Source organism: Micropterus dolomieu, linkage group LG12 (assembly GCF_021292245.1).
Source record: "Micropterus dolomieu isolate WLL.071019.BEF.003 ecotype Adirondacks linkage group LG12, ASM2129224v1, whole genome shotgun sequence".
NCBI lineage: Eukaryota > Metazoa > Chordata > Actinopteri > Centrarchiformes > Centrarchidae > Micropterus > Micropterus dolomieu.
In genome coordinates this window covers 31,296,684-31,309,402 of record NC_060161.1, presented here as the reverse complement: position 1 = coordinate 31,309,402, position 12,719 = coordinate 31,296,684, and the positions used below count along the sequence as shown (strand labels likewise).

The window sequence follows — 12,719 nt, the reverse complement described above, 5'->3', positions numbered from 1 at the left end:
CTAACATGTTACTACTTTTTTAATTTTTAATATTATTTTTATTTAAAAAGGGCCAATGAACATCCCGTGTAGCAGTAACAGGCAGCGGTCCATTGCTTCAGTTTCTACACAGACACTGGGCTGGCCCAACCTTGCCCCTCACTCCCTCGCCTCTGTTTCCGGTGTGAGAAGCCGAAGGTTTGGTTCAGAGCCGCGTGAAAGCGGAGCCGAGGGACAGAGTGAGCAGGAGGAGCGTGTAGGTGAAACAGTAAGCATGAAGTACCTCAACAGGAACCTGCAGGGAGGGAGCAGGGAGGTGTGCCATGCCATAATAATGATGATCACTTCAATTAAGGTCAATAATAATATAATCACAATGCCACCGTCATGTACTGCTGGTGATCACTCACTGTCAAATAGCGCAGCATAAGCATTTGTTTTTGTAGCTATAGTTCACTAATGTAGTCGCAATTTTGGCTAACTATTCTAATGGCTGATAGGTGATGTTATTTTGTCAGCCCACGCATGCTGGGAGTGACCTAGGTCCTTATGATAAAATAATTACAATCATTAGGCTAAGGGTTCCTTTGATAAAGATGCGAGTGTATGGCCTACAGGCAACCAGGTGTCATATGTTTATTCTTATCTGCTCCACGCGTTCATTGAATAAACAGCTATTTGCTCATTCCCAGTATGTTTTTTTTAATCAAAACTGTACAGCTTTAACTGGGAAATCCAACAATTCTGGACCTAATAATAATTTGAAATGATAATGTGATTTCGAGCAGAGTTTGTTTTACAATTACTTGTACTTGAGTATGAGTTGTGTACTCCATAGCCACCTCTGATCAAAGGGGAGTTAGTAAAATGTGAGTAGACTGATCCACTTGCACTGGTCCACTTATCCACAGCACTTACTTCTGTTTTATAGTGGTGGGAAATATTACAGTAGGTACACATATTATAAATACAATGCTGGTGTATTCGTGAGGGGAGTCTGACTGATTGTAGTGGGCTGCCTGAGCAAAAAATTCCCAGGCTGATTTTTTGTCCCAGTCCAGCCCTGGTTTGACCTATGCATATTTCATAACTGATCATAATCAGTTTCGTAGTTGTCTGTGATGATATTTTGTTGTATGTTTTTATGTGTCCATGCACTAAAAGGGAAGAAGAGAAGGTATTTCTGCAGCTATAGTATACTCTTATCCCTATCTTCTAACTTCCCTTGACTCATTGTCTGCTTTATGTTACCTTACCTTTGGGTAAACGTTGAAAACCGTTCCCACTGACCCGAACACCACACAAAGGTTTAAAGAGAAGTTGAGGCATTATTTCATCAGAGTTATCGTTTTATCTTCACCACATCATTTTTACTGTGTCAGTTTTATCTTTATACCAAGTCATCAGGGAAAACTGTCTTTGTCTTATATGTAGGGGTGTGATGAGACAAGATAAAAGATTGGGTTCACGAGGTTGAGACGAGACAAGATTTTAACACTATTTTTAAGAAATCTTTAGTGGAGAACATCATTTAGGCAGCATCGGCTCTGGAAAATATTAATTCACATGGGTGAACATACATTAGCACAAGTAGGACAATGAAATTAGGTGATACCCCCTAAACTGGCATTTTCATCATAGAATTTGAACAACTGCAGATGAACTATAACCCTGTGCCGCTCTCTTGATTGATTGTCTATTTCCTCTCTGTGTTAATTCTAAGTGTTTTCACCTGTTCCTCAATTTCCACCTCCAATTTTTTGTATTTAAGTCTTTGCTTTAGTTGCTGGAGGATTGTTGGTTTCCATGTGTCATCAAGTGTCCCTGTCTGTTTTCATGGATTATCCCATCTTGTTTAGGACTATTTTATGAATGTTTTTGGTGTTCTGTTCTTATTGTTCTATAACTTTGTTTATTCCCTGGATTGCCTCTTCATTTTTGTAAATTATACCCACTTTGTAAATAAACACTGTAACAGAACCTGCTCTGCTTGTGTGTCTGCACTCTGGGCCCAAATACTCATTACCTGTGTCTACACAACAGATTAGGAGACCTTGGACACATATAAGAATAATCAAGAGAACAGATGTTTTCCTCTAAACAAAGGTACAAAAGCTCAAGAGGCCAGAACAAAAATGGGACGGAACACACTCCTTTTGCCAAGTATGTTGAAATGGTGGTTTAGTCCAGCAGAGTGTGTGCGCTGTTTATCTTTGACCTTTATTCAGTGTGTTATAGTTGCATTTTAAATTATGTATAATACTGTTTAAGTGTCATTTAAAGCAGACAGTTTGGTGTTCTGACACCCAGGTATTGATCATTAATGGATGTTTGAAATGTGATTCATTCTTTGTGGATGTGAGACATGATGAAATGTTGGTGTGTGTCGAACTTTTCTGGGAAATTTGGTCTTCCAGCAGTCGATAGGTGAGATTTCTGCCAGATTTAGGAGTGAAGGATTGCCTAGTACCGCCTTGCGCCCGATGTCAGCTGGTATTGGCTCCAGCCCCCCCGCGACCCTGTATGCAGGATAAGCGGTTGACGATGGATGGATGGATGGATGGATTACCTGGTAGCCGCTCTTGTGAGACACATAGATGATAGAGGATATTAAAAATGTGTTGAGATAGATTTGTGTCCAGATTCAGTGACCACACCTTTGTAATTGAAAAGGGAGACATAAAAAGTCCTGGTTACCAAAAGAATATAGAGTCTGTGAGCACTGTATGACAGGAGAGGTGGAGACAGAGACACATTTTCTTCTGAAATGTGGTTATTATAGAAGCATAAGAGAGCAACATTTTGAGAAATTCCATCAATTAAAACCAGATTTCAAAGGACTTAAAGATAACAATAAATTAAGAATAATCAAGGAGAAGGACTTTCTATGTGTCCCTGTGTCACAACCTGAAGGGACACTTTCCTCTGAAGGAATTGAGGGCTTTGGGCTCCACTTCTTCTATGTAGATGTTTGACTTTGTAAACAAAGTTCGAGGACTAAAACTGGACCCAGATGAAACCATGGTATCCTGTGATGTGACTTCTTTGTTCACCTGCATCCCCACCAAAGAAGCAGTAGAAACCGTAAGGAAACGGCTAAAACAAGACAACACCCTGGACAACAGAACTAGCCTCAGCCCTGACCAGGTCTGTAAATTACTCGACCTCTGTCTAAACACCACCTACTTCCAGTACAACGGAGGATTCTACAGACAGAAGCATGGCTGTGCCAGATTGTGGCAAACATCTACATGGAAGAAGTGGAGAACAAAGTCCTCAACTCCTTCAGAGGAACTGCACCAAGCCACTGGTACAGATATGTGGATGACACCCGGGTCAAAATTAAATCCCAGGAAGTGCAAGCCTTCACAGAACACATCAACTCTACCAACAAGCACCCAAGCCAGAGAGAAGGAACAGAACCACCTGAAGGGGGCACTTACAGCCTGTGGATACCCTAAATGGACCTTTGTGAAAACAGCCACAAGATCCAAGAAGAACAAAACTACAGGGGAGGAGGAAAAGAAGGTCAAACGCAACAACATTGTGATTCCATACGTGTCTGGAGTATCAGAGAAAAAATGTTTTAACTGGAACAAAGAAAAGACAACACATAACTCCGGTCTTGCACTGGTTACCAGTAAAATACAGAATTGATTTTAAAATTGTATTATTTGTTTTTAAAGCCCTTAATGGCTTAGCCCCACAGTACATTACTGATATGCTAATTCCATATTCTGCACTTAGGTCGCTCAGGTCATCATCACAACAATTCCTCTTATTCCCCTTCTCACGCCTTACAACCAAAGGTGACTGGGCCTTTTCTGTTGCTGCCCACAGGCTTTGGAATAGTTTTTCATCTAACATCAAGTCCTGCCCTACCATTGAGAACTTGAAATCTAATTTAAAGACCTAAATTTTTTCTCTGGTTTTTTCCTGATTCTGTCCCTTGTTTTATTTATTTATTTTAATCCATTTTAATCTGACGTTGTTCTTATTTACTTCCTTTTAGTGTCTTTGAATTTTATCTTTACCAAGTTCTCCATATTCCTTTTATTAATGTGTATTGGTGCACTAGTGTTTTATTGTGTAGTTGGATACACAGTGGTATACTACTCTTTGTTCTTTTGTACGTTTATACTTTTTGTGTGTATTGTGTTCTTGGAAAGCACTTTGGGTCAACTACTGTTGTTTTTAAATGTGCTATAAAGCTGACTTGACTTTACGTTCCCTGCATGGCAGGTTACATCTTGTTTACTTTTATTTGTAAGGCAAGGCAAGACAAGTTTATTTGTATAGCACAATTTAACAACAATGTAATTCAATGTGCTTTACATAAAACATAAAAGCAACAGAGAAATATGTAAAAGTTTAAAAGTAGTTAACAGTCTATCTCTATTTGTTGTTTTTGTAATAGTTTGATTGGATAAATCTTGAATCTAAAATGTAAACTTTTTTTGATTTTGTTGCAAACTGCTTTGGCAATAATGTTTAAATAACACATTAAACATCCATGCCAATAAAGCACACTGAAATGAACTGAACTGATTTAATTTGTGTTTTTTGCTCTGCAGAACAAACAATTGGTCCTCTGTGAATTATTTTAATACATTATATTTCATTATTTTATAAAAGTTTATTTCTGCTAAGCTAGGGCAGTGGTATTTATCCAACTAACAGTATCTAACAGTATCCAAATTCTAATAGCGTAATCAGACTGAAAAGGTTGTTGCTGCAAACACACTTAAAATTACTTCAAGGTTAAAGATTTTTTGACATCTGGGGGATAAAACAGAACCCCAAACCTTGAAGGGAGTTTTGGCTGAATTTTCTCTTACACGCAAGAGTCTGTCTGTCAGGGGCATGAGAACACTTTGTTCTTAGAATTAATCAAAATCAGCCATTTGTTGACACTGGCAGAACATTGGCATGTCCACACAGCGTGGAGTGGTGGTTTAAAAAGTGAGAGGAAGAGCCAGCTGGCAATCAGACATCGAGAGAGCTGAACACATCTGTGGTGAGTTTCTTATTAGCATGCCAGAACAGGGCAACAATCTGAGCTCTTTGGGGTAGATTACTGAGCTGAAGATGCTAAGTGGCTTCTTGGGCTGGGAAGCTGTTGTATATAGAAATTTGTCCTGTATGTCTGGAGAAAGTTTTGTGGATGTCACCTCATTTCATCGCTGGTAATTATTGAATGCTTATGTAGACTATCAGCCTGTGAGAAGAAATCTGTAAAGTTAGATGTATTTTGAATTTCTAAAAGGCACTTTAAGAAATGTTGCTGCTTTGGATCTGAAAAGTAACATCAGAATAAAAAAGGACAGCTTGGTTCCTAACCTGTGTGGTACTTCAGAGAGGTTTTATTTTGTATTGCTGAGACTTAGCACCAACAACAAAATATTTTTTTCACTAATTAACACCTTATTTACCATTTGTTTTTTCTGTAATCCACACAAAAACCAAAATGTAAAAAAACATAGATTTGGCTGTTCTTTGTTGCCATTCTTTCACATTCACTCTGCTTCTACAAGGATGTAGGTTAGGTTTCAACATTAGTAGCATGATAATAATAATACTACTAATAATAATAGATTAATTTGTATAGCATTTTCAATACAGGTAACAAAGTGCTTTACAGCATGAAAACAAAAAGATAAACAAATAAAAATAAATAGTAAGCTTTTTCAATGTTTTCATTATGTATACACCACTTTAAAACATAGTTATGGATCTTCTATTGCATTTCTGTCAATAGATCATCCTAAATATTACACACTGGACCTTTAAAAACACATTGGATTCATAATTTAAATTTTTGAATCAAAATGGTTGCTTGGGAAATTTCAGTATTCGCTGGATATTGGTGGAGAATGATGTCCCTACAGTCCCTTCTAAATTTGACGCCCTTGCACTTCTAACTCTCACATTTCCAGGTCATATTCTAGCTGTGGAAAACTGAGTTACTGAAGCTTGAGACATGCATCCAGCTGTGCTAAGTACCATCCTCCTGTTGGTGTGCGCCCTGGCCACTGTCACAGAAGGACGTAATCGTAAGTACTATAACATCACAAATGCATCATTGAGCTGGAGCCCAGCAAATGTTTATTCAAGCACGTATATTCCTACAGATCATTCAATTGAGGTAGAATGTGAAAGTTATTCAGATAAGCCATGCGGAGAAGGATGGAGCCGCATTGATGAGAGTCGATGTGCTAAATACAACGGAAGCGAAAAGAATTTCCAAGAGGCACAGGTGAAGCAAACACACACAGGCATCAGAAGAGCGATAATAAATCCATCATCATATATAATATGTTTTGATCAGGTGCTGGTGAACACATTTGTTGTTTTTAGGAACACTGCAGAACCTTAAATTCTGACCTGGTGTCAATACACAGTCTTGAAGAGATGTCTAGCGTGCTTTGTTTGACCTACCACGCCGACTCTCGTCACCAGTTAATTTGGATTGGAGCCAAAAAATCAGGCGTAAGTAGTGAATCTCTCAGAGCAGACCAATGGGCTGGGTTAATAAACTGTTTGATCCTCATTTAGTGTTTTTCAGGAAAATATAACACGTACTGATGGAACTGATGGAACTAATGGAACTGAATTCACGTACACTGTATGGGATCATGAGACACCAGACAATAAAGAAAGTGAATTCTGCATCCAGTTGGACATTTTTGGTAAGGCAAAATAGAGGAGTGGAAAGAAGGATTGGGGAATGGGAGTGAAGTTTTGAATGAAATGAAATAATCCTGTTTTTTCGTTCTTAAATAGCACATATCAGGGATTTAGAGAACTTGATGCAGTTTTTTTGAGTGGCCTTTTATTGTGGCCAGCCTGAGGCACACCTGTCCAAGACCCAAGTTGTCTGATCAGCATCTTGATATGCCACACCTGGGAGGTGGATGGATTATCTCAGCAAAGGAGAAGTGTTCACACAACTTTTGACAGATTTGTGAAAAATATTTGCGATAAATAGGCCTTTTGTGTACATAGAGAAAGTCTTAGATCTTCGAGTTCAGCGCATGATGAATGGGGGCAAAAACAAAAGTATTGTGTTTATAATATTGTTCAGTGTATATGAAAGTGATTTCTCATACTGATGAACCAACAGGACATTATTACCCAACTGTGCAGTTCACCTCCGCTCTACGGAGCATTTTATTCACTTTGAACTCTTTGTTTTCCTTTTATGGGCTACAACTTTACTGTTTTGGTACTTTCTTAGCGCTGTCACCCACTGCACGCTGCTTGCCTTGCATAAAACAACAGAGAACAAAACAACAGAGAACAAAACAAAGTTAGAGAGCAGCTGGTGAACATAGTGGAGCATTTAGCAGCCAACAAGACAGATATTCTTCTCAGGAGTTACTGAGGACCAAAACAGAGCTTAAAGAAAGTAAACATTGGACTTCATCAGGTGTCCAGCAGCTAAAATTTAAATTAATGAATGCTAATGCTTGCTTTTATCTGCTCAATGTGTAATTAAATGAGTAAGTTTGCTAATGGGTTTGCCAAGTTAATTTATATGGTGCATATATCAGTGTTCAGGGCTTGTTTCTGCTGACACCTAGTGATAGAAACATAAAGGAATGATATATGGGCCCGACTTCAATAACTTCATGGGCTCTATTTTAGGGATCGAAGCACATGACGTGAAGTGCGTGGAGCAGTGGGCGTGTCCAACTCCAATTCTGCTAGTTTTGTGTTTTGTTGCTGGGTGTGTTCTGGGCGTAATATACCAATACACCAATCAGAGTGTCATCTCCCATTCCCCTGAAAAGCCAGGTGTGCTGGTACTTTGGCGCATTGATGGCGGATGAATGGCGCATTATAAAAAACATCAATTGAAACTAAAACCAGCTTAATAGCCTTGTTAAATCATCATAAACAAAACGTAATTCAGACTTGACAGAAACAAAAGTAAACTCACCAAGACCGTTCAATCCAGATCACCAACTATCATTTGGTGGATTTAACCTTTAATTCACAGAGTTAAATGTGAAAATATTCTGTCTCTTCATGCTTCCACTGTAAGTCTAGATGCCACTGAATGTGATGTATTCTGATTTCTTTTCTCCAGATGAGGGAAACTTGAATGGTACATACTGCTCAGAGAAGAAGAACTACGTGTGCGCCAAGAAGATGTGATCATCACCAGCTGTTGTTTGCTTTCACATTTTCAAACAACAACTAATCTGTGCTGCAGTTGGACAAGTCTGTTTCATGGTAACCACTATGAACACAAGCTTTTTACTGCAAGTTACTGCAATAAACGCTCCAGCGTTTATGTTCTGGCTTCTTGTTTTTGTGTTTTTTTTTCCAGATGCATTTCTTTTTAACACAACTGTGGAAAAACAGCTGTTCAGATTTCATGGTGACAGCATTGTCATCATTCCACAGCAAGAATGAGTTTAATATTATTTGTCTTATTCCGTGTCTCATATTTCTGTGAGCTGGAGTGAGCTAGAAACACTCAACTTGTGCCACTAACTGGAAATGATGCGCAACTGCATCCACATAAATATGTGCCTGCCAAATGATGGTGCTGTAATTAAGCTCCAAAAATGCTATTTTGTAAAGTCTCTCACACTGTAAGTCCAATTGACTTGAGCACAAATCCAGTAGAAGTCAAATGTGCTCTACTAAAAACCTCTTGGACCATAAAGTCTGTGGACTAAAGTCTGTGATGAATTTTTGGTAACTCACAAAATGAGAAAATACAGTTAGAACTTGGGATACACATTTCCATTACAATTAGGCAAGATTGGCCAAAAAATATTGCCACCATCAACAAAAATAGTAATAGTAATAATACAAAGGGCGTGGCTTAGCAAGAAATTGGCCTTAACTCATTGATTTGTCCAGTCATAATAATGAAGAAGCAGCAATATGTGAATTAATCCTCAGCTTGTCCACAACAAATGCTACTTTCTCCAGTTTGTGTAAAGTTTGCTAAAAACTATAGTGTAAATTACACCAGCCTTAATTACTCCTTTTCCACAGTCTATTGCAAAATCACATGCATCTGTACCTGTATGCATTTGGAGTAATCAGGATTGACTCATTGTCTGCTTTATTTTACCTTGACAGTCCCTTGACAAAGTTCTCCGTGCTGTTGATACCAGCTGTATTACCAAAGTGTTTATTCAGCATTCAGTAATCTTGTGTAAAAGAACTTCAATATGAAGGATGATGAAATGAAAGCTGAATCAGTCACACCTCATATCTTAGACTGCAGAACAACGTCACTAAGGTCTCCCTTCTTCAGTGCTCATGTCTGCAGTCTTTTCACCTGTACAAAGTCGACACCTGGCCACATAGAGGGAAATCAAAGTCCTGAGTAAAAAATACAAAGCACAAATTGTACTGTTTTCACAAGGGGCACATTTGTTGCTGACATTTGTGGTGCCTAAACCTAAGCACACACTGCATGTTCAATATTGTTAGTAAGAATTAACCCAAATATGGGAAAACACAAATAATGTGATGGAAACTAATATATTTTCTACCCAAAGTTACTCGTTATTTGGGGGGAAAAGTCAGCTCAGGAATGTTAAATCAGAAGCTTCAGCAGAGGAGAAGATGCGTATTCGGCTGCAGGAGAGCAGATTTCCACAGAGCTTCACTGGCTGAATGTAGCTACAGTAGCTGCAAACAATGCAAAAATAAGCACCAAAATTATGGATGAAGTCAATAAGGGTATTTTTAGCATTCTTGTACCCCCTTAAAAATGGTTCCATCTACCTTAATTGGTCACTGATTTAAAGGAATTGTAATCCAAAACACACTAATTTCCGTTTTGTGTGTGCTGTAAAAACATTTTTTTAGATTTTCCTACATAGCCCTCGCTTTGTAAATGAAAAACAAAGAAAGTGGTATGGATGTTCCCCACAATATTGTTCCAGCCAATCTGCAAAAGGTGGCGTTTGTGCTTGTGCACAGGAGTGATGGGAGAAAAGACCTCTATACACCGGCACATTCAAACTTTCTGGACTCCGGGCACTGTGAAGAAGGAGAAATGGCAGTGAAACAGTCAAATGGGAAAAGGTCTGTAGAGTATAAACATGGAAGAAAGTTATACGGCCAGGTTTGTTGCACCCGACGCAGTGTCCACAGCTCTTTTTATTTGAGTTTTATATCTGGATGAGTGTTGTAAGGTTATACAGAGGAAGGCTGATGTGGCTGTAAAACTGGTTTATGAATGGCATTTATTGTTGGTATGGACATCAGGGCTTGTGGCGTGATGTTTCAGTAGACGGATATTTTTCTAGATATCTTAGTTCAGTTTTAGTTTTATTGTGGTACTGCAGTATCTCCTCCTCATCCCTTGTGTGTTAATTTGTTTTTTCAACTTCCCTGTGTTTGCTGTCCTGTTTTGAGTTTGACATTATGAAAAGTTTATCTTTCTTGTACCACTGGGGAAAAACTGTTATGCAGCCAAGCTTCAAATGAAAGACAAAATGCAAAAGGTCAACATCAACAACAACATCCACACAAGAAGTCACAGAAAGTTCAAACCAATTTCAATGTTCAAAATTTTCAGAGTGCAAAATACAACACAATGTACCCCAGAGCTATCTGCCAGATGGGGATGAAAGAAACATAGAGTATTTTAGTCCTGCAGACAGTAGTGCTGAAACGGTGGCCTGAGGGTTATAGCTCAAACTCGCTCTGGAGTGGACGATTCTAGCAGTCCAATGTAGCATTAGCCATCCTAAGGACCTGCCTGTTATAAAGGTCTGAAAGCTTGGTCTGACTCCTTGCTGAGATCTTGCTGGCCAATTTAACAAGAATATCAAGTCTGTTCTCATTGGAAAGATTTAGGTTTCTGAACCACACACAGCAATACTGAAGTTTAAAACAGATTAAATGAGTCATCTATAGATTGTATATTTAGTGGAAAACAAACTTTTTGATGTATAAAACTTTTTTGGACTTGGTCCTGCATGTCAAAAACACATTAAAATGTCAAATGGGCTACCCACTGTATCAATCATCAGCAGTAGTGATAACAACTGTTTACAACTGAAAAATAAATAATTGTGTGGTGTCCGCTTCTTCAAATACTTTGGGACTGTGCCTTCTGTTGATCTTCTGTGTTTGTCTTGTTGTTCATCTTGTGTCTGCCTGAAAACTCCAGATTCCAAATAAACTTTAGTTTTTTCTTCCATGGGTTTAACAGTTTTAGTGGGTTAAGTTTAGGTTTGTATGTTTGGGCTATAGCAGGGTCTGGCAGACCTGTTAGGATGACACGACGATGGCCCATTATGTGCAAACACAGCCCCCCAATCCAGCATCGGTATCTGCCCCCCCAGCCTGTTTCAGCGCAGAAATGTTTGAGCGAGTTCCCTCACCATCAACAGCTTTACATAACTCTAATTAAAGGCTTGCAACTGTCTTGTTTCTTGTAGTTCAATACTTGTACTAGCTCAATATTTACTGCTGGTGATTTGTACATGCAAGCCTGCATACAGTATGCAGTCCACTATTTGATGCAAGATTAAAAACCACCATAAAAAATGTCCTTAAGGCAATCTTTAACTGTCTCAATGTATTTTTATTGTAAAATGAAGAGATAAAATTCTGAGTCTAGATGTCATTTGCCATAATTCAATCTAAATTAATTTTTCAAACTGGTTTATTTTAATATTCTCTGTAATTTACATGCAGGCTGAGGTAAGCTATTCACTGTTTCCAACTGTCCAGCATCCAGTACAGACAGGAGGTTGTTTTTATTTTATTTCATAATGATCATAATGTAAGAAAATAATTTGTGTTTGAATTTTTTGTTGTTGTGGTAAAGAGCAAGAGAGACAGAGAAATCCCCACAGACTCCCTGGATTGATGCTAACTGGTCATTAACACAGTGCTGCTCACCTTCTTCACTGGGACAGGGAGGCTTGTTATGGGGAGACTGGTACTGGCACTGATTAAATGTTGATGAAATGTAGGCTGACTATATATGTAGCTAGCTAGCTTATTTCAATGTGGACATTACGCCAACAGGTTAACACCATTCACAGACTAAAGACTGCCCACCTTTATTGGTGGAAAGGGGATTACAGTTTGACACCCTTTCCTTTGTCTTTCCTGGACAACATTGCGATCACTGTATTTCTGGCGCATCTACTGACTGCAACTAAACACAGTGTAAGTGATAACTGCGCTAAGGCAGGACCAAACCATTTCAGATACAGGGGGGTGGTCGGTCAATATGGATGTTTACTTTTTGTTCAATGGGGATATTTAACGTTTATTGCCAAAACAAGTAAAAACAAATAGATCATTCATTTTATTATTATATTAGAAATATATATATACACATACACATATGATGGTTTATATAATGTATAACATAATATTATTATTAGTTTTTACCAACTTTTTGGGGCCCCTGGAATTGTCCTAACTTTCCCCCCTGTCCAGCGCCCCCTGCTCACAACATAGAGAGCTTTTCCATGTTCTATTGTAGCTCATTTTCCAGCTGTCAGTGTCACTGTGGTGTGTGAGTGAGATGAACGGGGCAGTGCTAAGGGCTGCATAGACCTTCATATGGAATAGACCAACAGGCCAGGGGAGAAGGGGGTGGGCCATGTGTCTCTCAACCTTCTGCCAACTTTTTCATTGTTAGTAAACAAGTTTAGGCTAAGGAAGGCGGCCCACTGGCCCTGAGGTTGGCAACGCAAAGTGACGCTCCAATCAGCAAACTTTTATCATGTTGAACTCGT

General features: G+C 38.8%; 1 protein-coding gene across 1 annotated transcript; it reads left to right on the top strand.

Annotated features, from left to right (window-relative positions):
• The first annotated feature begins 4,968 nt into the window (after window positions 1–4,968).
• On the top strand, window positions 4,969–8,285 carry LOC123980374 (hepatic lectin-like). The gene is made up of 6 exons (XM_046064732.1): window positions 4,969–4,996; window positions 5,916–6,032; window positions 6,111–6,235; window positions 6,337–6,468; window positions 6,545–6,668; window positions 8,072–8,285. The coding sequence occupies exons 2-6, from the start codon at window positions 5,960–5,962 to the stop codon at window positions 8,137–8,139; spliced, it is 522 nt and encodes a 173-aa protein (XP_045920688.1). The 5' UTR covers window positions 4,969–4,996; window positions 5,916–5,959; the 3' UTR covers window positions 8,140–8,285.
• The last annotated feature ends 4,434 nt before the right edge of the window (window positions 8,286–12,719 follow it).